Below are 24,990 nucleotides of genomic sequence, written 5' to 3' on the forward strand. Positions count from 1 at the left end.
GATGCTGGCGCTGCCGCCGGGCGCTCGCCGCCGTCTGGGGAACAGAGCAGCTCGAGCCCGAGTCCGAGCGCAGTGAACGACTTGCCTCGGGACCCCTAGGAACCCAGGACCCCCGACCCACGATGTCCAGGAAGAAGACCCCTAAGAGTAAGGCGGGGAGTGCGCCCGCTTCTTCTCTGCCCACAGCCAAGGAGAACGGGCCGGTGGGCTCCGGAGGGGGCGGCTGTAGCCCGGGCCCTGGCCCTGCCCCCAAGGCACAGAGGAACGGGCTCCTGCTGCCAGGCCGCCCGTCCCTTAGCAGCAGCGGTGATTTCTACGACGTTGCTTTCAAGGTAAGCGCTGGGATCCTAAGGGAAACAGCGGGGGAGGGGGGTGAAGAACAGATACTGAGAGGTTGATAGACAGACGAAGCACAGACCCGCCGTGGCTGAGACCATAGGCTAGCAGTGGTTGGCAGAGGGGCACAGACCTTGGCCTGGGGAGGTTGGCACAGGAGCACAGATCGTGGGATGACTGTGGTTGGCACAGGGACACAAACCCTAAAGGACTGAGGGCAGTTGGCCCGGACCATAAAGGTCTGGGAAGGGGAGAAGAGCGGTGACAAGCCCATGGGTAGGACAGGCAGACTTTGTGAGCAGTGGGTGCAGCAGCAGGTGGCCTAGGGCGGACTCTGCTGGTAGGGGCTGTGGAGTAGTGTGGGACCTGGAAGCTGGGCTGGCCTGATGTGACCTTTCCTAAGCAAACACATTCAGCCCCTTCTTAAACTCTGGCTTTGCTTCAAGCCCCGTAGGACCATGGTTTGGACTAGTGGATCTAGAAGACTAAAAAGGGACTTGCTAGCCCAGTACCCTGCTTCCCTTCTACTGATGTCCCCCTCTGTTTTTGACCACTGGAGCTGGGTACAGACAAAAGAACCTTTGTGCATTGCCTAACTCTTCAGATTTTCTATGATGGCTCTGGAAATGAAAGAAGTAGACTCTCCCCACAGGGCTGGTAGACAAGTAGCCCAAGGCTCTCTCCATTTCCTCTCCAGCAGGTCTGGCAGTGACCTCTCCTGGAAGTTAACTCCAAAAGATTTTATTGATCTCAAAGTTACCCCTTTCAAGCTTTTCTGGTTGGGGTCTCCTCTTTTCACAGTTCCTTAAAGGACATATTCAGTGGCTCTCTTTAATATAACCTACAAACTCCTTAGCTTGGCATTTAAAGTCTCATTCCAGCCTACCTCTCCAATTTATTTTACAAAATCCCTTTCTTTCATTGTATTTCAAGCCAGACTGGCCTACTAGCTGTTTCCCCAACTCCAAGTCCCATCTCCTGCCTACATTTGGGAAAGCACAGACTGTCTATCTGCCATGTTGGGCACATACTCCTTCTTCACTTCTACCTCTTAGAATCCTTAGCTTCCTTCAAGAATCAACTCAGATGCTATCTCCTACAGGAAGCTCTTACTGATTATCAGTATTTTCCCTTGATTATTAGTCTTGCTTATTACTACCCTTTGCCTCCTCAGATTATCCTATAGTTCCTCAGCTGTGTGAATGTTTTTGTATCCCTGTTGCCTACTATGACACTTTACATAATATGCACTTAATAAATGCTTGTTGAGTTGCCATACTGAATTGAAATTGGGGAGTACAGTTGTAACTCCTCTCATGTCAGTAGTTCCTCTATATCACCCATTCCCAAGGACTTGCCCATTTCTTTGGGCAGTCTACAGCAGCCTCTGGACACAGTGTTAGCCCAGGTTACTGAGTGCTAGAGATGGAGACCTTTGTCAACAATGAAGGCCCTTGCGCATCAGGAGTAGTCAAGCAGTCATATGTACCAGTTGGAGCTCTTAGTCCTGAGACTTCCCAAGAATTTCAGGCTGTTGCAGTGTCCCCATATAATCCCCATAGGCAGACTCCTCAATGAGTTGGAGAGTGGGTGGTGGTAGCTAGGCTTATCTATTTCTTAATCTTAACCCCTGGGGCAGCCAGCCCATCCAGAATCTGAGAAGCTGACATCAACTTGAGTAAGGAGAGGTCAGCACCCTATGAGGTCTGCTTGTCCTTCTGCCTTCACTGGCTAAAATCTAGGGCAAGTGGAGGGAAAATATGGGCTTCTGAATGAACACTTGATCAGCATTGCTGTGAGGGTCTCTACGGTCTATGGCCAAGGAAGAGGATTCTTTATTTCAGGGGACCACTAGGATCTAGCACAGACATCAGCTGATCCCTTTAGTCAGGGCAAAGCATTGACTTGTCCTAAATGAAGTTACCCCTACCACACGTAAAATATATGTAGTCATTCCCTCTCTCCAATTCCTCGACCTCCCAATGAAAAAAGATAAACCCAAGAGAGTGATTCTCCCTAGCCATAGTTCATGTTCAATTTTCATATTTTCATGAGCTCCCCAAGCTCATAGTGGGGCATCAGTGTACATCTGAGAATGTCAGATTGTGTGTATGTGGGGTGGGGTATGCTCAGATCATACCTCTCAAGGCTAAAGTTTTGTTGAGGAGTGAGATTATAGCTCCTGAGGTAAGGGCTCAGATCACACCTAATGGGTGTAGGGGGTGAAGCTTAAATCTCACTTCCTTAAAGAGATGTTAGTTTGGCAAAGGGGAATCAGATCATACCTCTTGAAGGCAAAGGTGTTAGGTTGGGAGTGCAGGGGGCATCAGATCATACTCCTGAGGGTGAGGGATAAACTAATACCTCTTGAAGGTTGGGGGTGGTGCCCATTTGGGAAGAGCAGGGTTCTGCTCAGATAAAGTCCTAGAAGGACCTGTGGTATATAGGAAAGAATATTGGATTGGGGATCAAGAGGCCAATCTTAGCTCTGCCACTTATTAATTGGGTAGCCTTGGGTAAACATTTAACTTCTTTGGGTTTTGGTTTTCTCTCTACTGCACAGGGCTATTGTGAGGATGAAGTTGTTTTTTTTTAAAAGGCTACAAATCCTTTGTAACCTATGAAGCATAACATAAACATTAGCAATTATTATCACACCTTGGGAGGAGATCGAATAGGAGGTTGACTTGGATGTTTGGTCATGGCTCTGACAAAAGGTATGTCAACCTGGGCAGAAAACTTACCTTCCTTGATCCTCAGTCTCCTTTTCTGTAAAATGGAGATAAAAATATTTGTGTTGCCTACTTCATGGGGCTGTTGGGAAGAAAGTGCTTTGTAAACCTTAAGGCACTACAGGAATGTGAGTTTTAGTATTACTGTTGTTATTTTTGAGAGGTAGCAAAGTGTGTTTTATATAGAGAGGTAGCTTTGGAGTCAGGAATACTTAGGTTCAGATCTTGACGTTGACACATACTGACCTGTGTGACCTTGGGCAAGTCATTTAATCTGCAAAGGCAACTCTAGGTCAATAGTCAGTTAGCAAGGACATATTAAGTGCTTGGTTTGTGCCAGTCACTGTGCTAAGACTCATAGAGAAGTCAACAATCTGTGTTGGTGAAAGGAGTTCCCACACTGGGAGTCCCCTGTGCCAATGACCTCCCTCCCCCACAAAAGTTAATGTTATATCAATGAGAAGTGGTGACAGGTTACAGGATTCTCTGGGGAAGGACAGAGGGTAGCCATTCAGGAGCAGTTCATAACAGGGGGAGGCTTTAGCCTTTCTATGCTTCCATCATCCCAGGACAGTCCTTCACCTGGGATCCTGGGGGGCAGAGGATTTCAGGGCAAGCAGGGACAAGAATCATTGCTATGCTAACTCTTTATTAGCCCCTTCTCTTTTCCTGCTTCCTGCTTAGTGTTTGGGGATGCTATAGGGGAGATGGGAGAAGGAACTGAGGAACCCAAAAGTATGTAGCAACTCAGGACAGAGTGGAAGGGCTTTGTTATACTCACTGTAACCTGCTGAGGATGAAGCACCCTTGCTCATCCAGGCTGTGAACCAAACATCCCAAGGCTAGGTCTACAGCTACTGCCAACACTCCTGACAGCCCCTCCAGGGCTGACACTAAGGTCCACTCTCCTAGAGGGTCCTTCTTTCCTAATGAGCTCCCTGGTCTCCAGAGCTAGGAAAATTCTTCTTGCCTTCCTAGGCCTAACTACCTACCCTATCCTCTCCTCAGGTGATGCTAGTAGGAGACTCAGGAGTGGGGAAGACCTGTCTGCTGGTTCGATTCAAGGATGGTGCCTTCCTGGCTGGGACCTTCATTTCCACTGTGGGCATAGACTTCAGGGTAAGAGCTCCAAGCACTTTTCCCAGCCCTTTAGTCAAAGCCCTGCTGATAAGGAAAGAGATTACCAAGATTAGAAATTGAAGGGAAGAAGACTGACAGGCTCAAAGTGTAGGGAGCTGTAGGGGTCTTTCTGTCTCTGGGGTAACCTCTGGCCAGAACAGCTAGAAATCCCTGGAGAATGATGTTATATGGGAAATGTCGTGGGTGAAGGCCCTCCCCGTCTCTCTCTCTGATCTCTCTTTCCCTGTTTTTATGCATGTGGGTGTATGTGTCTTTCTGTATGGGGGTAGGGTGGGAATCTGTCTCCTCATGTCACCATGTGAGGGCCTCAGTAGTTCCCTACATACCTGTCTCTCTGTGTTTGCTTTTCACTGTGTGTCTTGTCCGTGTGCCTAGTCATGTGTCTGCCTTTTTGTGTGTTTGTGAGCCCTTTTCTCTAGAGAAACCTAAATTCAGTCTTTAACTCTCTCTGTGTGTGTATGTTGTATATATCTCTAGATATGACTTGTCTGTATAGCTCACATCTCTGTCTCCATCTCTCAGTCCCTGTGTGTGTGTTTCACTGTCTGCATCTGTTTCTCTGGTTGCCATTCCAAGAGTCAGAAATAGAGAGCAAGGGGCTCATCTTAATATTCCTGGATCCTGAGGTCCTGGGTCCTAATGGGAAGTGGAAAAAAAACAACCCTTTCCTCTAGTCCTCAATCCCCTCAACTTGCCTGCTCTGAAATCCCAGGATCCAGCATTTGGTTCTAATTTCCTGGTGTAGAATAAGTGCCATGTAGACTGTCTTTCTTACAATCTAATTATTGACATGTTTTATCAGAGGCAGTAGCCGTGTGCACCATGTGGGCATACTTGGGCCTCTTTTACCCTGAGGGGGAAGTGGGGAGGGTGGGATTTGTCTGACCCTGCCCAGAGCCCCTGCTACCCCTTGCCTCCAGACCAGAATGATTCTTCCAGAGACCAGGCTGAGTAGCAGTGAATTCCACCATTCCTCAGGAGAGGGCTCTATGCTCAGCTCAGCCTGGGCCCCTACAGCTAGAGGAAGATGCCTGACTTCCTAGTGTCTGGGCCAAAGTGGCTAAATTCAATTCAACTTAATTATTTACTGATAATTCTAAAGTTCTATCTTCTGGGCTTCTAATTAGGGGGAGGAAGGCCCGTGGGAAAGGCTCTCTGGAGGCTCACAGGCACAAAGCCACTTGGCAAACCCCTCAACAAGTATGGGGAGATTGTGGCTCCCAGTCAAAGCCCCTGCTCCCTTCCATTGCTCTTCAAGCCTCTCCCCCCCCCCCACCACCCCGCTGCCGACTTCTCATAGGATGGCTAGGGTAGAAGTGGAGGAATTTGGGAGAACTCGGACTTGGATACTGGAAAGGGTAGAGGGGCAGAACAGTGATGGAAAGGGAGGGGGGAAAGGACAGTAGAGTATAAAAGGAGGAGGATAAGAGAAAATCTCCCTATAATCATACATGCCTCCCAGCTCTGCCCCAGCCAAGTCTGTGAGCCCAAGAGGGAACAAGTGGGCAGCTGAACGGAGTTCCAGGTCCATTCTCTCTTGGGCTACTCTGGCAGGGCAAAGACTGCAGGCTGCTGTGGGGTGGCCCAAATGTCCCCTAGGGCTTGGGAGAACTAAAGGCAGAGCGTCTGCTCTTTGGTCCTGACTCCCAGCAGGTGCCCCTTGGATCCTCCCCATTCTATCCGCTACAGATGGCTGGCCCTGGCTGGGTTCCCTGGGGCATCAGGAGGATGGAGTAGCAACTCAATAAATAGAGGCTTGGGTTGGTGTGAATTGGCTGCCATTTCAAGGGCTTCTCTTCCTCTGCCTCCCTTCCCCCCAAGCTTTATCACCCCTTCCCAGTCTATGATCCCCTTCCCTGCCTTACTCCTCAGCTTGACTCTAGAAGAGAAGACAACCAAGGCAAGGGACTGCCAGGTTGCCTGAGGCTATATGAGGGTGGAGGTTCCCCCCTGCCCATGCCAATAAAACCCAAGTCCTTCCTGGGCTTTGCCAACCCTGCACCTCTCTATGTATACGGAATTTTTAAGTGGGGCTGGTTTTTCAGTGGGGGCCTGACTGACCTGGGATATCACTGTGGAACACTATGTGTGTGCTCATGTGAATCTAACCAGCAGAGTACAAGCTGTTGCTCTAGCAACACCCCCCCACACCCACCCCCCCCACCCCCCAGTCCCACCTCCTCTCTCAGGTCTGGGCCTCTTGTGAAAAAATGACTCACTGGAAGCACAGGTGCCATGTACGCCCTCCCCCAAAGTCCACACCTTCCCTCCTGCTCCAGGCTCCTAGAGGTGCACACCTGATAAATGCGTTCAGTGTTCTCAAGGTCACTTGGAGCGGCCCCGTGGGCACCCTGTTTGGGCGTCTGCTACTGGGCAGCCTTACTGTGGCAGCAGGGGGGCTGGGCGTGGTGCTGCCACTACCGCCTGCTCCCTGAACACTCTGTTCCCTCCAATGTGCACATTAATATTCAAACCATAATGGCATTAATCTCACTTGGCTCATCCTTAGTCCCATAAGGTGCTGACGTGATCGACCATAATAGCCTGGGATGAACCCAGGCGCCTCTCAAATGAAGAGCATTAGCGGACTCAATAAATAGTGTTATTTGTAACAAACAAAACAAAATCCAACTTGTCAACAGAGCAGAGCAGGGCATGGCAGCTTGTCCTATTTTTTCATCTGTAGGATGGAAACAGTGGAAAGAATACTGGATTTTGAATCAGAAGTCCTGGGTTCAAATTTGGGCACAGGAATTCATCTCTCTGACTGAGTCTGTTTCATAGGTTCATGGGTTCATAAATCTGGAATAGGATCTAGTCCAATCCTCTTATTTTTACAAATCAAGAAACAGAGACTGGGGCACGTAAGTGACTTGCCCAGATTATATAAATAAGGGTTAGGGGTGGGATTTGAACCTGGGTCTTTCCAGCTCAGGAACAAGGATTTGCACTGTACCATACCACATCTTCCTCTGTAAAAAAAAGGGGGTTGGGCTGGATGGCTACTAAGATCCTACTCCAAACTGTGACCCAGCGATCTTTTGTTTTCCTGGGAATTCCAGGAATTCATGGTTAGGCTGATGCACCCCAGACATTTAAGGGGATTTAGCTTTTGATTCCTTAGGGAGCCCTAGCGCTTTGTCAGCTATTACACCACCCTTCTCAATAAGGAGGTAGGAGAGTCCAATGGATAGAGGGCTAGATTTGGCCTTAGCAACTAACTCGGGTTTGAATCCTAACTTAGATGCTTCCTAATCTGTGAAATGCGGATAACAACAGAGCCTCCTTCACCAAGACATTATGAGGACCAAGTAAGATAATACAAATAAAGGGAAAAGGAAGGGGACCTATGATTTCATTGGTATGAGGACCTCCCAGATAAGGAAACTCCCTCCACCAGTGCAGGTGGGCATCTGGTCTGCAACTTGGACTGAGGGGTTAAGTGACTTGTCTACAGTCACATAGCTAATATGTGTCAGAGACGGAACTTGAACCCAGATCTTTCTGTAGCAGCAGGAAGGTATAGTGGCTAGAGCTTTGGACTTGGAGTCAGGAAGAACTGAGTTCACTGAGGCAGTAGCCTCAGACATTTACTAGCTGCGTGTCCCTGGCCAAGTCATTTTACTTATCTGAGCTTCAGTTTCCTACCCCATCAGAAAATTGGGGATTGATAACAGTAACTACCTTGAAGTACCTTCGTAACTAACTATATGTGTATGTATATACATATACCCATACTTGGGAGTGGCCAGTACACACACACACACACACACACACACACACACACACACACAGAGACAGATATGTTATTTCTTTTTCTTCTTTTCCTCCTCCTTTTCTTCCTCCTCTTTTTACCATACTACCCTGTCTCTCACGTAAAGAACTTTGAATTTTTAAAGCATTATATAAATATCAGTTATTTTAATTATTTATTTGGTTGATTGTTATTTCCTGGACTGTTGCTCTGGGCTTTCTCTGTGTCTTTGTGGTAGGATTGTGCCTGGGCAGATCCTCCAAGATCACCTTGATCAGAGTCAGGTTTTCTGTCTTTTCTGAGGCACTGCCAGGAGGTGGTTTGGTGCCACCTGAAGCATTTTCTGGGAAGCCAGAGCTGAGGCACCATCTCTGCTCTGGCTCTGGATGCAAAGACCTCCTCCTGCTGCTGGCCAGAGCAGGCCTGCTCCTATTCTAAGCTCTTGCTCAGCCTTGCCTGGCAGCAGCTGTCAGAGCCTCAGTGACACTAACATGCCAAGTCTGTTCTTTAAAATGGTGCTTTCAGCTACAACCTGTAGGATCAGGTGGTGGAGAGCTTATCTCAGCCCCAGGACGAGGCTGAGGAAGGGGCAGAAGGGCTATTGCTCCCATCTTTCCCAAAACGGTGGGTATCCCATAGAGGCAGAATAGTGCCCCTACCTGAATGTAAAATGCTCCATGACTCTGATTGCTAAGCTTTCACAGATGTCGCAGCACCTGAATTATTGATGCCCAGCCTTTGCTGCTATAGGGAGCATGCTGTGGTGATATTTAGAGAGAGATTGGGAGTGTGCAAAAACCAAAGCTCCGAGATGATGGATAGATACCAAGTGGCCCCTTAGCCCATGGGTAGTTCTGAGCTCCATCCCACTACCCACATACACGCACTTCATGTTCTGGCTGCTCTCCACCAACCAGTCCCTGGCACAGTCTGCAGAGTTGGCAGATGGGTTGTCACCCAAGCCCTTAGCGTTGGGTGAGGTTGGTGTTTTGCTTTCTAGAGATGATCCATCATGGCCAGAGTGCCATTGTGTGTACGTGTGGGAGCAGGGAATGGCTAGAGTCAGCAGGCCACTTTTAATTAACCATGGCCCAGGAAAGGAAGAGAGGAGCCTGCAGAATTATAATCTCACGTTTCTAGAGATGAAAGGGATTTCAGAGGTTAATTAATGTCATTTTACACGTGAGGCCCAGAAAGGGGGGAGAGGGCTTAGCTGACTTCAGTGGCAGGTTAAAAAGGTGATCAGTCATGAGAAAGTTAATCACATAAGGCTTCCTGGAAGCGGTAAGCTTTTAATTGGCTCTTGGAAGAGCGAAGAAAAACAGCAAGAACAGAGATATGGAGGTTAGGCAGGGGACCCACACTGAAGTTTTAGATTTATGCCAGCATGGGGCAGGGTGGAGGAGTGGGAGGGGAAGGTAGACTAGGATGTTATTTCAAGGATGCTTGAGGATGTCAAGCTGTGAGCTGTGCCCAGGAAGGCCACAGTCTGATCAAGTTATGTCAATAAGCATTTAGTGTTTACCGTGTGCACAGCACTGTGTTAGGTACTGGAAATACAAGGAGGAAGAAAAAAAGATAGGTCCTGCCTTCAAGGAGCTTATATTTTAGCATGGGAAAATACCACATGAAAAAAGGTAAAAACTGGGATAATGAGGTGGGGGAGGAAGAAGACAGAGATGAAGGTACGTGGTATGGAGAAAAGGTAGTCCAGAGAGTCAGGAGTACAGCCTTTAAAGGAATTAACACATAGTTGGCTTGGGTGTCCATCTTAAAATGATGGCTCCTGGGGGGAACAGCCAAGAGACAGAGACAGAGACAGAGGGACACAGAGACAGAGAGGGAGAGAGACACAGAGAGACAGATTCGGGCTGAAGGGATAGAGGACACTTCCAACGTGATAGGTAGTCTAGGCATGGAGGGAGCTTCCTGGGTGAAGAGGTTCCTATGCCATGGTAGATAGAGTCAAAAGTCAGGCTTGCAGCTTGAAGAAGAATGAGAACTATTCACAGCAATGAAGCCTGTTCACAGAATAACAGAATTTCTGAGGTGAAAGAGATTCCCTCTACAACACACTCTCCCTTCTAGAGGACCTCCCCTTCTAGATCTTGCCTGAAAACCTCCAATGAGGAGGAGCCCACCGCCACCTGAAACAGCCCTTTGCACTCTGGGATAGGACCTTCCTAATTGTTAGGAAATTCTTCTTTATATGAAACTGAAATCCACCTCTTTGCATCTTCCCTCACTCCTAGTTCTGTCCTTTGGGACCAAATAGAACAAGTCTAATTCCAGGTGACAGTCCTTCAGATACCTGAAGACAGCTATCATGTCCCTCCTAAGTCTTCTCTTCTCCAGGTTAAATATCTACACATCTTTTAACAGGTTCTAATGTGATACAGACTCAAGACCCTTCCACCTCCTGGTGCCTCTTCTAACTCTTAATTGCCGAACCTTAACCAAGTGGCAGGGTGTGTACATCCCTGGGTCTAGCCAAGCTTTAGAGAAGGGGTAAACCTAGACCTGGGTTTTGGAGGAGCTCCAGGATGGCTGAAAAGATGAGACTCTCCCACAGGAAACAATTAGAGAAGAATTAAAGGCCAGACTCTTAAGAATCCTGAAACTTCAGAGGACAAAGAGCTCCAAGGGAGCTGGAGTGGACAGGAAAAGATTCTTGAGCTGAGCTTTGAAGGATAGTAGTAAGAACTTTGAGACAGAGTGTTGAGACAGATCAAACAGATGTCAGGGCCCCGGGCAGAACAGGGTTGTCTAGGTCTCAGAAGCTGGCGAGGACCTTCAGGACTGATTGGCTTTCACCAATTTAGTTGGTTACTAAGGTCTGTATCCTGTCTTCATTTTGGTGGTCCAACTTCCTCAGGAGTGGACAGGGGCTTACAGACTGTTGTTGTTTTTCAGTCATTTCAGTCAAGTCTGGGGTTTTCTTGGCAAAGATACTGGAGTGGTTTGCCATTTTCTTCTCCAGCTCATTTTACAAATGAAGAGCTGAGGCAAACTAGTTAGGTGACTTGCCTGGGTCATAGAGTAAGTAAGTATTTGAGGCCAGATTTGAACTCAGGAAGATGAGTCTTCCTGACTCCAGGCCCAGCACTCTATCTACTGAGCCACCTAGCTGCCCTGGTTTTCAGACAGAAGGTATCCAATCAATGTCAGCTGAGTTAAGGGGCTATACTGAGCTCTCTATGTCCACTCAATCTCCCAACTGGCCTTTTGATCAATATTGGTCAGGTAGCTGACCAACGAGGTAGCTGAAATAAGGGTCAGAGTTCATCTTGGGGCTAGGGTAATGAACAAAATAAGGTTGTACCAGGATGGAACTTATGATTTTGACCTATCATTAGTTGGTTCTATCATATGTTCTAATTAGTGAACTCACCAAGAATGGACACCTAACCTAATTGTGGCAAACTCCTTTCATGTCCCAAACCCACCACAGACTCCTCTTTCACGTGTCTTAACATACCTCATCGACTCCCTCTATATTCAATAGTCGGTCAATAAACATTTATTAAGCACCTACTATGTTTCTGGCACTGTGCTAAATACCAGGGATTCGAAGAAAGACAAAAGATAGCCTCTGTCCTCAAGGAGCTCACAATCTAAACTTTTTCTTTAACTAATTTTTAAATATTATTTTCTTTTTCTTTTTCCCCAATAACATGTAAAAACAATATTTAAGCTTTGTCTTTTTTTTTTTTTTTTTACAATTTTGAGTTCCAAATTCCCTCCCTTCCCCCTTCAAGATGGTGAGCAATCTGATGTGGGTTCTATGTGTGCAATCATGTAAAACATATTTCCCTATTAGTCATTCCTCACAATCTAATCTTAATAAACACTAATTAAACAATAATAATGAACTTTACCGGCACTGTGCTACAAAGACCAAACTTAAACAGACCCTGCCCTTGAGGAACTTAGATCCTTCTGGGGAGTATACTATGTACACAAGGAGGTAAATACAAAGTGATTTTAAGAGGGAAAGAGAGCTAATGACTAGGAGAAGCCTTGTGTAGGACGTAACACTTGAGCTGTGCTTTGAAGAAAGTTAGGGAAATGTTCAGCGTCAGGCAGAGATGAGGAAGGAATGCATTGCTGACACGGCGGGCTGCTTAGACAGACATGGAAACTGGCGATGGAGTGGCATGTACGTGGAAGAGCTAGCAGGCTAGTTTGTCTGGAATAGAGAGCAATGTGAAATAAAAGTGGAAAGGATGGTGAGAATTGGACTGTTGAGATCTTTAAATGCCAGGCTGAGGGATTTGTATTTATCCTGGAGGCAGTAGGGAGCCACTGATGATTTTTGAGTAGGGGAGTGACGTGATCATATTGGTGTTTTAGCGCTATCCATTTGGCAACTGTGTGGGGCATGGATAGGAGAGAGGAGAATAATGGAGGCAGGGAAAGCAATTATGAGTTTATTGCAATAGTCCAGCCTAAAGGTGATAATAGCTTGCTAGGGCATTTCCATTGGGAAGTCTAAAGCATGAGGCAAGGGAAGGGGGGAGCTGGGTGTCCTCGGCTCTGTGCAGGATACTCTTCTTCCCTGCCCTGAGAGAAGAGCCAGGCTAGTGGGAGTGTTATGATCCTACAACTTGCCCGCTCTCTTAAACAAATATTTATGAAGCACCTATGTCATGCCAGGTACTATACTAAGCACTTTACAGATATTATCTCATTTGATAGAAGGAGAATGCCCCAAAACTGTGGGCAGCTCTGGGGAAATCTGGAGGGGAATTGGGGCAAATCAGAAGGTGAGGAAAGGGCTAAGCAGGTTCCCTGGAAGGGAGGAAGCTGCAATCAGAAGTTCTTTTAAATGGTGTCTCATTTCTGTTAACTGACCCCTAGTTATCCTAGTTATCATTGGATGGATTATGGGATTGCCCATTCTGGTATTTGCTTCTCCTGTCCCTTACCCTGGTGGCATCTAGCTTGGCAGCAGAGAATGCCCAAGGCTCATTATCCTTGTGTGTTTCTGGAGGTGGGAGTGGGAGTGGGAAGGGTGGCACTATATATAGAGAGCCCTACCTGACCACGTGTCAACTGCAAGGTTTGTGGGAGGATGGGGCTCCTTTGTTAGAGACTGAGATGCGTTATGACAGGTCTGTGGAGGGGAAGGGTTAGAGACAGGGGAGCTAGGTGGAATGTTTGGGGAGCCACAAGCTCAGACAAAGGTAGAGGTGATGGGTGTGCAGTATCTAAATACTATCATTTCCAGAGCCCCAGAATGTACCCCACCCAATACCATAGGCAGCCTAGGCTGAGGCAGGGAACAGTGTCTGTGTCTCTTAGTGTGCATAGGGCTTTGTCATTAGCAAGTAAAGTTCTCCAAGCCCCTGGCCATCCCTACTCAATTAAGACCTGTTGGCCTTTTCTCTATCCTTAAGTTCTGTCCCAAGGGGATACTGGAAAATATTAGTGCCTGAAGTTTCAATCAGTTCTTCACCCACTAGTTACTCATAACAAAGTCTAATCAGTTAGATTATAATTGGGTTTGTAACTCTCTTTCCTGTCTCTGACTCCATGGCATCTGTGGATGGATTTCGGAGGCAGGAGATGGACAAGATAAGCTTGCAAATATCTCATTTGATCATAAGTCTGGGGTTCTTTCACTTCACTACAATCCTATTAGGTTTTTTTCCATGGAATATAAATAACCATCTCACATAGAACATCCAACCTGTGTGTGGTGTGAATATAAAATATTTCAATATCTGAGATCTGGACCATTGTGGCTTCAGAGAGTTAGTGTACAACTGTGGCTACACTGATGGTGGCCTTGGCAGAAGGAAGTGAGGGCTAGGTAGACAAAATCTTAGGCAGTGATTCACTCCTATGCTTTTGGATTAGAATCTTATATACCAATTACACTTCAGATGTTTGTAGCACAGAAGTATAATGCTCTTTTAGGAGTTCAGAATTTAAAAAACAAAACAAAACAAAACAAACAAAAACCACTTTCCCTGGTTGTTCCTAAGAGGAGGGTTAACAGTCAGATTACTCTTTGCCAGCTTCGCTCCCTCCCACCCAACACTAGTCACACAAAAGATAATTTTTGATAGCAAGCAAACATATTTATCCAAGCAAATAGTGGATCAGGGAAGTAATACAAATCAGAGTAGAGAATAGAACACGCAAAAGTAAATTAATTCTTCCACTCAAGAATGAGCTGAAACCTCATCTCAGTCAAGGGCAGAATGAACTCACCAGGGAAGTCTATTCTGAGCAGCATCTGTGGGTGCAGGTGCTGGGAATCAGGGTATTTGTTGGGGGACCAGATTCCTCATGTCTGTGGCTCTGGGGGCTTCCACCATTCTTTCTCCAAAGTCTTTCCACACTTATAGAAGCTTCTCAGCCAATCAGCAATCATATCTACATCTGTCCTTCATGGAACTGCCCCACCCACCTGGGGGGTAGGGTGGTGTCACATGTAGACTCTGACTCTTAACACTACCCACCCCTCCTCCTTTCTCCCCTCATTAGATGAGATTTCCTTATTTAAATTTAGCACTAAAGACTCCGACTTCTCACCTCCCCATCAGATCCAAAGCTGAGACAGGAATCAGTCAATTACAAAGTATCTGTGATGCCCCGTGAGTGCCTAATCCTGTGTTATAAGGGGAGTAAGAAACAGAGGAGGAGATGACCCAGGCTCTGTCCTTGGGGAACTTGAAGATTGGGTGGGGAGGGGAAGCTTGAAGAATGAAGTGAGGGAACTAAATGCCCAAGTGTGTGGCTCAGATTGAAGGCTATGGACCTTCAGAAGGGAATCAGTGTGGCTGATGTAGTCATGGAAGGCTCTCTAATGGGGAGACTTTTAGCCATGCCTTGAAGGATGGGTAGAATAGAGGGAAAAGAGGGGAAGGAAAGAGGAAGTAGGGAAGGAGAGGAGAAGCCAGAACTTAGTTGGCTTCCCTCCCAGCTCCTTTCCCCCAAGTGAGGTCTCAGTTTAGACATCTTTGGGAAACAGGGCAAATGTGAGCTGGCATGGGTGTGAACAGAAAGCCCATCTGTTTAATCCCTATATCTTCCCATCCCCCCATCCATTCTCCTTCCATAGGACGAGAAAAGGGAGAGGAGCATTGGTATCAGAACTCTGGGCTTGATGGCTTTGGGAGTTTAGGATGGACCTCCTTCTACCCGATACCCTGAGAGGATCCTCCTTCCAGCCCGAAGGAAGCCTCTAGCCCTGTGGGACTACAGAGAGACCTGTAGCTGAGAGTGAAGATGTGTGAGGTTGGCCTAAGACTCTCCTGTTCCCAGGCTGAGTTGGGTTGAGGATTGCTCCCTGGAGTCAAGTGGACAGACAGTACTTCAGGCTCCTCATAGTGGGGGCCAGGAGTCACGCTCTAGCCCTTTGATTGAATCCAAACTTCACAGAACAAATTTCAAGTCTGCCCTTGAAGAGCTAGAGGGCCATGTGTGGCCTCGAGGATGAAGGTTCCCCACCCCTGGGCTAGAACCTCTTCAGATTGTATTGGCTTTGCCTCTAGGCCTGGGCCCAGCATCTCCCCTTGGGGGATAGTGACTGGGCTTTCTCCCTTTTTTCCAATCTTTCAGAATAAAGTCCTGAATGTGGACGGAGTGAAAGTGAAGCTGCAGGTGAGTGAGCTGTGGAGGTGGGCTGGGAGCCGGGCTGAGTGAAGACTCCTCAGGGTTGTGTGAGGGGATGGGGAGGTGGGATCGTAGCTCTGGCTTGATGGCCTCTCTGGCTTTCAGATCTGGGACACTGCTGGGCAGGAGCGGTTCAGAAGTGTGACCCACGCCTATTACCGGGATGCCCATGGTGAGCTCTGGGCCCATGGAGCCTCTGAGTCCATCCCCAGAAGACAGTCCTGCCCAAGCAGGAGAGCAGAATGAGAGGGCTGGTTTGGATACCCATATGTAATTGTATACAGCACTTCTAATTCATACAAAGAATTGGGGGTGGGGGGGAAGTGAAGGAAAGGACGGAGCCTTAGGTCCCCCAGAGGTGGGTGGAGTCCTCGGGCACCTGGGGAAAAGGGAAGGGTTGATACTGGGCTCCCACAGTCCTGATGTCCTCGATACTGCTGAGGTGTGTGAACGGGCTAGAATGAGGTAGGCGTCATGGGAGAGGCGTGATGGGGGACTGACTGTGTGATGTTCACATCCCCTACCTTCTTCTCTTTCTGTCCGCAGCTCTCCTTCTGCTTTACGATGTCACTAACAGAGCATCCTTTGACAACATCCGAGTAAGTGATATGGGACACCATTATATGCCAGAAGCTCCCACCTTGAGGCACGGGGAGGGACAATATGGCCTGTGAGGCCCTTCATCCTAATTGATGTTAGTGTGGCTTGGGCCAAGGGCCAGGCTGAGTTTATACTGTTTGTGCTTGCAGTGAACTGGATCTCCCCTTCCCTTCCTGCCCAGATGTGGGCAGCACACAGCTCTGAGCAGAAGCTGTAATGGGGGTGGACTCTGCCCCCTTCCTTGCCACACCCAAGTATCCCACCAAAGGCCAGTCAAGCAAATATTACTTCAATATTTGCCAGGAAAGCATATGAACATATGGAGAGTGGAGTCCTGGAAACCGGGACATTGGCAATAGGAAGCAAACCTCCTAGGTAGCAGATGGAGGAGTGCTGATGGGGTCAGCCTTTGCCTCCTCCTCTCACGGGGGCCCAGCGCCAGGATTGTTGAAACCCTCCGGAGAGGCTGGGAATCAAACCTTCTTCCTCAACCCCTGTGCCCCACAGACTCCTCATTCTAAGTCCTGTGACCTCTTCTCCACCTGCTTCTGTGTCCCTACCACTATACCCCACCTGTGGGGTGGTGACTCTCCCATCCCATTAATGCCATGTCCTCCAATCCCCATGCTTTCCTCTCCCCTCATGTACTGTGTCTCCCTAACCCTCACGCCAGGTCCTCTCTCCCTCAAACCTCACCCTAGGCCCCATGACCTTCTTCCAGCCACCCTCCAGATGGTTTGAAATGCTCACCCTGCTTCGGCTCTCAGAGAGAAGGGAAATGTTAAAACCCCAATTACCCAGCTCAGAAATCTCTCCCCTCATTCTCAAATAGGGGAGAGGAACTGGGCAGCCTCATGACTAAGGACTAAGTACCTGGGCTCAGGCAGATTTGTGAATGGAAGGAGATAGGGTCAGATGACTTCCTTCCTGCTCGTGTTTCTGACCCACGTCTCACTTATGTGAGGATCTGATGAGAGGTGGTTGGATGGGGACATAGAGGATCTGACAAGGGCAGGTTGCAGTGAGTCTGACAAGAAGATGGGGATGTGGAGGGTCTGATAGACCAGTCTGGAAGGGTCAGTTCCTGACTTCCCATTTTAGGGAAAGCTGGATAGTGTGAGGGTGAGCTTACTGGAAACCATACCAGATATTGATTTCTTGGAGGGATTATGGCTGTTTCAACTGGGGGGGAGGGAGGGGGAGGAGACCTGCAAAAGCAGTTCCTAAGGGTTGGTCAGGTGAAAGAGAGACTGATTAGACTTGTTTTTACTTGGCCCCACAGGGCAGAACCAGGAATAATGAATGGAAGGAAGATGCACAGGGGCAGGCAGACTTCAGTTCTATAAATTTCCTAATCATCAGATCTGTTAGAAGTGACACTGGTTGGCTGCCTGCCTCAAGAAGGAATGAGTTCTCCATCACTGGAGGTCTTCAAGGACACACTAGTGGGCAACTTGTCAGGGACATTGTTGAGGGGATTCTTATTTACAGAGGTTGGGCTAAATGACCTCTGAGGTCCCTTTAAATGGCCATATCTGTAGGGAAAGAGGCCAGTTCAGCATCTATTTTCTCCAGATGTGAAGTGGGGAACAAATTCATTTCAACATTTATCAGGGGCCTAGTGTATGCCTTGAGGACTGGGGGAGACAGAAGCATATTTTCATACTAGTAAGGCAATAAAGAGACAAACAGAGCACTTGATTTGGAGTCAGAGGACCTGGGTTCAAATCCAAGGGCTCTGTTACTTCCTGCTTATGTGATCTTGGGCAAACCTCAGTCTCCTTAACTGTAAGATAGAGGACATCGACTTTTCTTAACATTTTGTGTGTTCTAGACCCCTCTGGCAGTCTGCTGAAGCCTATGGATCCCTTCTTGGGATGTTTTTAAATGCGTAAAATAAAATACATAGGATTATAAAGGAAATCAATTATATTGATCTATATGGACATGAGATAGATCAACAATAACCACAATATATATATATATAATACATTTAATAAAAATATAAATATATATGAAATATCTAGATATAAAAGTCAATTTGATGGACCCCAGTTATGATCCTCTGACTAGACAATCTCTAATGTCTTTTGTAGTTCTATAATGCTATGAACTTATGACATAGTTAACTATACTATGAAGGGATTTTGACCTTACCTGTGATTTCACTGCCCTGGGAGCTCCTGGTGAGGAACTTTTCCTAGGTAAGATCAGTGGTTTCTGGGGAATTCATAATCTTAGAGAATTTTCTGGGGCACTGAGTGGTTGCCTGGATTTGCCCAGGGTCACCACATCTAGTAGGTCTCAAGGCAAGATGAATCCAGATTTTGTAGACTATTCTACTCTGCCTCTCAAGGAAAATTAAGAGGGTGACTAGATGTTCTCCTTAATGCCCCTTCCAGTTTTAAAATCCTACATTTTATCATGATGGGATGTCTTCTATAACAGTATAAGCCGGCTTTAAGTTGAGCTGAGCCCTGAGCATTGTCTGTGCAGACAGAGGTCTGATGGTCTCCATGCTGGGTGAGCTCTTTATCCTGTTCCCATGGGGGTGGTTGAGGGCAAGAGTTGGTAGCCCATCCTGAGCCTGACCTACACACCCAAGGCCTGCAGGGTCAGGAGGACTTAGACTCCTTCTCTGCCCTCTGTCTAGCTTATGGCATAGAACTGATCTGAAGAGAGATGGAAGCCGAAACAGACCCACATTGGCCAGGGCGGAGAAGGGGAGGCGGGGCATCGACATCCGGACACTTGGGAAGTGTGCAGGCTCTCTCCCCTCCCCAGCTCCTTCATTGAAGAGTAGGGGCCATGGTAGCTTTGTGCTGATGTCTTTTTACTTCCATCTAGTGGTGATTCCAAGTCTAGGCTTCTGCTTGTAACCCACATTAAAGGCGTTAGGAGATAGAATTAATAACAATAATCATAACAGCTAATACGGCACTTACTGAGTCCCGGGGACTGTGCTAAGCGCTTTACAATTATAATCTCACATGATCCTCACAACAACCGGGGGTGGCGGGTGGTGGGGAGAGGTAGGTGCTTTTATTATCCCTCTTTTTACAGATGAGGAACCTGAGGCAAATAGAGATTAAGTGACTTGCCCAGGATCACACAGCTAAATGTCTGAAGCTGGATTTGAACTCAGGTTTTCCTGACTCCAGGCCCAGTGCTCTAGCCACCAGCTCATCTAGCTACCCTTAGAGGTCCTCCCTCTTAAGCCCCATTCCCCCTAAACCTTCCCAGAATTCCCCAGCCCTCAGTTTCACCAAGTGCACCTTTTCATTGAGTTGGACATGACTCTCTCAACCCCCTCAGGGAATAAATAACTAAAGGGGGGGATGGGCACTAAAAGGATAATAACTTGTAGACTTACTCCGGAAGGGGAAGTTGTGGGTAACACTGATGCCCCAATAGGGCAGAACGGGGTGATCAGAGCCCTGGGGGACCCAGTGTGGAGCCCGAGTATCTGCATAGGCTTGAGTGCCAGCACTGTCACTGAGCCTCAATTCTCTGTCAAATGGTGACAGTAGCTGTGGCACTGCCAACAGGTACCACCACAGAGAGGTTTTGAGAACTGAGACTTCTCCAAAATGCTTTATAAATCACAGAAGTGCCCTACGAGGGTGTCCAAGCAAACATTTATTAAGTATTTATTGTGTGTAGAACACTGAAGTTAAGCACTGAAGGAGATATTGAGGATTTTTTTCCCCTTTAATTTTTAAATTTTATTTTATTTCCTGTTCTGAATTCTCTCCCTTCTACCCCCTGCCTCACCCCTCACCCACTGAGAAAGCAGGAAAAACAAAACTGTTACAGCTTTGGGTTGCATGTGGAGATTAGACACAATAGCTGCCCTCATGGGGCTCTCAGGCTAGTAGGAAGATATACCACAATACATAATGATATATTAGAGAAATAAAAAATAAAGGGCTACGGAGGTCTAAGGAAAGGTTTTATGATAATGGGTGGGGGAGATTATGCACAAAGTACATTTGGCCAGGGGTGTCTGGATTTGTGATAGTAGGCACTGAATAATCATTTGTTGGATGGAAGATAAGAGGCAGTCTGGGGAAGTAATTAGAGTTGACCAGGGAGCCATGGAGACCTGGCTTCAAGAGTCCAGGGTCCAGAATCTCAGGCTATTGGAGGAGGAGGGCTGGACAAGTCTTCCGGATAAGCCTCTAGGCCATAGTTTTCCTTCTTATTTCCCTGTAGGCCTGGCTGACCGAGATCCACGAATATGCACAAAAAGATGTGGTGCTCATGCTGTTGGGAAACAAGGTAGGTGGTAATAATCGGCTTGACCTCGCCCTGAGCAGAAGCAGAGCTGGGCTGTTGGGGGCACTAACCTCCCTGATCATTACTCTTTAGTGAGGATCTATTGGCAGGCGGTTGCCATTCAGACTCAGCTAGGCCAGACCCCCTGCACTGTGTCCTTGGTGGCTGGAAGGCTCCTTGTTTCCCCCTCAAGAAGCCCAGAAGGCATTACTATGCTCCCATTCTTTGTACCCCATCTTAGGTGGACTCTACCCAGGAGCGAGTGGTTAAAAGGGAAGACGGGGAGAAACTGGCCAAGGTGAGTACACCAAGTGTACATATATTTGATTAGGAGTGGAGATGGAAATAGGTCAATTGGTAGAAGTACTCAAGGGGTATCAGTGAAGGTCCCAGACAGGGCCATGAGCAGCTCTGGTTTATGTCCAGCCTTGTGATTTGGTCCTCTTTAGGAAGGGGGACTCATTGTTACAAGCACATATACAAGCACCTAGTGGGCTTCAGGCCAAACTCTAATTGCAGTGACATGACATATCTTGGTCCCAAATGATAAAACATACTTCCCTCCTCTTATTAAAGAGGTAGGGGACTATGGGTATGGAATGTTGATGCACTCAGTGTGTTGGTAGGTTTTTGTCTTTCTTTGTTGCAAGTGGGCTTTATACAGGGTTGGAGTGGGTTTGTAGGGAAATAAGTGTTGTAAAAAAGCAAAAGGCACTAATGAAACCTTTTTAAAAATGGAGACCCATGAAACCTGCTGTAATAGCCCTATGCTTGTAGCAAAGTCCACTGGCTTTGGAATCCTAAGGTCCCTTTTCTCTTGCCTCAGCTAAGGCAGAAGAGGGAATTAAGAGCTGACAGAAGCAAGCTCCTTAGACCCTTACACTTTCATAAGAACTGGGTAGGGAGAATGCTGGTCGGAGCATCTCCCTCCCCCAACTTAGGCCAAGTGGAAGACAGATGTTCCTGGGATAAACTTTTAACATCCTCAGGGGAAGGCAGATGTTGGGGGTAAGGAATGATTTTGGAGACCCCTGGGCTTTTGGTGGTGAACCTTCCCCCTCCCCTAAAAGCCCCCAGGATTATGCAGGAGGGCCCGCCCGATTCTATGCTCCCTTACCTTCCCTCCAGCTGGCAAGCATGTTTTACAGGAGTATGGGGTGCCCTTCATGGAGACCAGCGCGAAGACAGGCCTGAATGTGGATTTGGCCTTTAAGGCCATTGCAAAGTAAGTCCCCTTTTTTTCCTTCTCTATTTTTCAAGATCTTCTGGAATTGGGTAGTTGAGGTTTTGTGACTTGGACTGTCCATATACAGTGGGAATGTATTTGTGGGGGCTTGTATCAGTTTTTATGTGGTTTGCTTTCCTGCCCATGAAATGCTTAGAGGTTCCCTGTCCTTGGGTGGCTTGGACCCACTGCTCATTAATTCAAATAGGCTGACCCCTCCTCCCCATGGCTCACTGCCCAACTGGGCTTTCTTCATACACATACATCATTTGCAAAATTGTGGGAAAGAGGTCGACACTACCATCCTCGTATCTGCCAAGTATCTTATGTAGGTTCCTAGCTTGACCTTGGCATGTACTTAAGCCCCCTTGTCCACGAGTTCAGAAATGACCAACCAGGGGCATTCTAGCTGGCTCTGTCTCTCTCCTCGCAGGGAGCTGAAGCACAGGTCCATGAAGATGCCAAGTGAACCCAAATTCAAGCTGCATGATTATGTGAAGAGAGAAGTTCGAGGCTCAGGCTGTTGCCACCCCTGACCTGGAGCTCCCAGAGCCTGCTAGCCCTGCCTAGGGACAGGTGACTGTGCTCCAGTGCTTGTGAGCAACCTTTCTTGTGGACAGTATGTGCATGTCTGTTGTGTGTCACTCTTTGTAAAGGTGAGAGAAGGGAGGTGCAGAGAAAAGGACAGCAAACTGGGTGGAAGGAACAATTCTCCTAGGGAGAAGATAACGGTGATGGGAGCTTACTTTGAACCAGCAAGGCTCCAGACCTGCCTGGAAGCATGGTGCTGGACGGCCACAGACTCAGTTCCTGGAATTAAGGTTCAGTAACTTCTTTTTGGCTGGTCAGGACACTCATTCCCTGACCCCGTAAAAGTAATGATGACAAGGGCTTCATGATGAACCCCATCAGCCCTGGTTGTTCAGCATGGCATGTTCCCTTCACAAAGCATCTCACTTGACTAAACAAGTTTTGCCAAAGCTGTTTATAGACAGGAAGAAAGGGTCAGAGCCTTAAAAAGGACTTGCCTTTGTAGCTAACTTGCCTTTCCAGGAAGAAAATGCAAATTTTATTCTAATTTCAATCAATCTGTTGGTTTTCCCACATGCTAACTCACTGGCTTTAGGTGAACTTCAGTTCCACCCACCACAAGCAGAAAACCAACTTGATAAATCATTTCCATAGTGACAGGGGCTCTGGCTCCACACTTTTCGCTGCTTCTCTTCCCTGATGCCCTTAAATGTCTGGTTCATATCCTGTTAGTTGGATTTCTCAAGCTTTCTTTGGAGATCGCTCCTTTACATAAAGCTATCTTTGCCCAAAGACAGAATATAAATAGTAAAGTTGTGGCTTCCCAAAATTTCAGTTGGAATAGGCAAACACAAGAAGAGTCTTATGAGCTGTGCTCTTATTAAGATAGCAGAAAACAAAAGGCTGCAGATGAACTTCAGATAGATCTACTGCTAAACTATTCCATAAAGGCAAGGTTACATTTCGGCACTACCAGGGTACCCAGGATTAAAATTCAAGTGGGACCTCCAAGAAGGCAGGTTACCCATAAAGTAGGCCTTTAGTACTTTGATGGCAAAAATCAATCAAAAGATAGGGACCACGGGAACTATTCCAAGAACTGTTTTGTAACCTGCCCAGAGGGAAAAGAAAAGTAATAGTTCCTCCTTCTCATCAAAATAAACCGGGCTTAATTCTGTCCCAGGAGTAATTGGGAACACTAGCATTTCAATATTAATTCCCTCCCTTTATCAGGTCAGTTTGGAGACCTACTGTGCTGACCAAATGGGACTCTAGCTTTGTACTTAGAGGGCCTGTTGGTCTCCTGGACCTGCATCCTTTGGACCTTTAGATTGTGAGCTCATTGAGGGCAGCAACCATCTTTTGCCTTTTTGTATCCCCAGGGCTTAACATAGTGCCTGGCACATTGTAGGCACTTAATAAACAATTATTTACCGACAAAAATTTGGGCTGTCCTGGATGCTGACAGACTGAAAGCTGGGATAGAGGTGGAAGTCCGGTCTGAGCACACCAGCCTCCAGTCTTGCTTTCTAAGAGCATAAATGCACACAAGGTTTGCATTTATCCTCTTCATTCCTTGGAAGGTGATAAAACCTTAAAAACAATTTTAAAACCAGGTATAGCTTACGAAGATAACCCACATGGTAGTACTTTAAGGTCTTTTCCTATTACAAATCAGGAAATAGCATCTTTTTTGTGGTCTTCTCATATAGAATAAGGTCATGGATACTGACCATAAAATTAATCCCTTACAAATGTACAGCTTTTTACCATTTCTAAGCACATCGCTGTCCTCCCAGCCAAGCCTCTCAATAACCTTGAAGTGGGCAGAGTATCCCATTTTATGGGCGATAAAACAGATCACTATTTACCCAAAATGGTTACATAGCTGGCCCTTAAACCAAGCCTCTTGATTCCTAACATGAAGCCTGTTTCAACTGGGCTCTGCCACATGGCTGTTTTCCCCCTTAACAAGTATCCACTCCTTCAGAGTGCACTCCACTCCAGTTGAAATAAGCTGAAAAACAAAATCCCACTTCCAGGGACTCAAACCATGTATCATTTCAAACCACCGGTGGGGCTTGGAAATGAATGATACTAGGTGTGCTATCAAAGCCAGTCTAGGAGGGCCCTCATACACCAGCAAACTCCATGCGTGGAGACTGAATAGAATATTTTACAGGTAACTATGAAACAATTCTCTAATTTATCAAGTCTCATTTGGCATACTGGAACAAGTTTCAGGTGCTCACCAAAAAGGGTCCGGAACAGTAAGGGTAACAAGGTCTTGAATTACTTAATTAATCAAGTCATCTTGATGGTAGCAGTGTAACCACTGAATTCCACAGAGGACCGTAAACAGCATATAAAAGCGTTCCCAATCAAGAAAGTAGATTTAAAGAGCAATGAGCAAAGCTTTTGTCTTGTTTCCAAAAAGGCTCGTAGGTTCTATAGCCCTGAATTCAGTGGTCATACTGTATTATGTCCAATGATAGCTTTTCATATCATGAAGTTCTGCTGAAACAAGACTAAGTTACTCCGACCTTGTACAAACACCTTTCCTGTTGGCCCTTCTGTTCATGGCTGTTATGTACTACAATGCTGTCAATAAAAAGTTTGTTGGTTTTTAAAAAAGCAATGTTGTATTTTGTGCTTGGCATTCAAGTCACTGGAAATTTGAAAAATCACCCAACTAGGTCAGACCATGATAATCTATTGTACTGGACTCTTCAAAGATCAGAACAGGCAGTAAGAGGGATATGTCCACT

At 47.0% G+C, this 24,990-nt stretch overlaps 1 protein-coding gene across 2 annotated transcripts; it reads left to right on the plus strand.

The window, feature by feature from the left end:
* Positions 1-24,856, plus strand: RAB26 (RAB26, member RAS oncogene family). Of its 2 annotated transcripts, XM_036739188.1 has the most exons (10): positions 1-332; positions 4,077-4,187; positions 15,535-15,576; positions 15,694-15,760; positions 16,135-16,187; positions 20,404-20,469; positions 20,708-20,764; positions 21,615-21,691; positions 22,125-22,267; positions 23,456-24,856. In XM_036739188.1, exons 1-9 carry the CDS (start codon positions 123-125, stop codon positions 22,225-22,227), a joined length of 786 nt encoding a protein of 261 aa, XP_036595083.1. In that variant the 5' UTR covers positions 1-122; the 3' UTR covers positions 22,228-22,267; positions 23,456-24,856. The 2 variants fall into 2 exon arrangements, with proteins under 2 accessions (XP_036595083.1, XP_036595084.1); XM_036739189.1 differs by lacking the exon at positions 23,456-24,856 and having other exon boundaries at positions 21,595-21,691; positions 22,125-22,214.
* Positions 24,857-24,990: the final 134 nt, after the last annotated feature.

This window comes from Trichosurus vulpecula, chromosome 9 (genome assembly GCF_011100635.1).
Source record: "Trichosurus vulpecula isolate mTriVul1 chromosome 9, mTriVul1.pri, whole genome shotgun sequence".
NCBI classification, from domain to species: domain Eukaryota; kingdom Metazoa; phylum Chordata; class Mammalia; order Diprotodontia; family Phalangeridae; genus Trichosurus; species Trichosurus vulpecula.

Excerpts from the sequence above, each read along its gene's own strand:
- RAB26 (XM_036739188.1), top strand. The coding sequence starts at position 123 with ATGTCCAGGAAGAAGACCCCTAAGAGTAAGGCGGGGAGTGCGCCCGCT. Across the intron at positions 4,188-15,534 it reads CTGTGGGCATAGACTTCAGG|AATAAAGTCCTGAATGTGGA; the intron begins GTAAGAGCTCCA and ends CCAATCTTTCAG. Across the intron at positions 15,761-16,134 it reads CTATTACCGGGATGCCCATG|CTCTCCTTCTGCTTTACGAT; the intron begins GTGAGCTCTGGG and ends TTCTGTCCGCAG.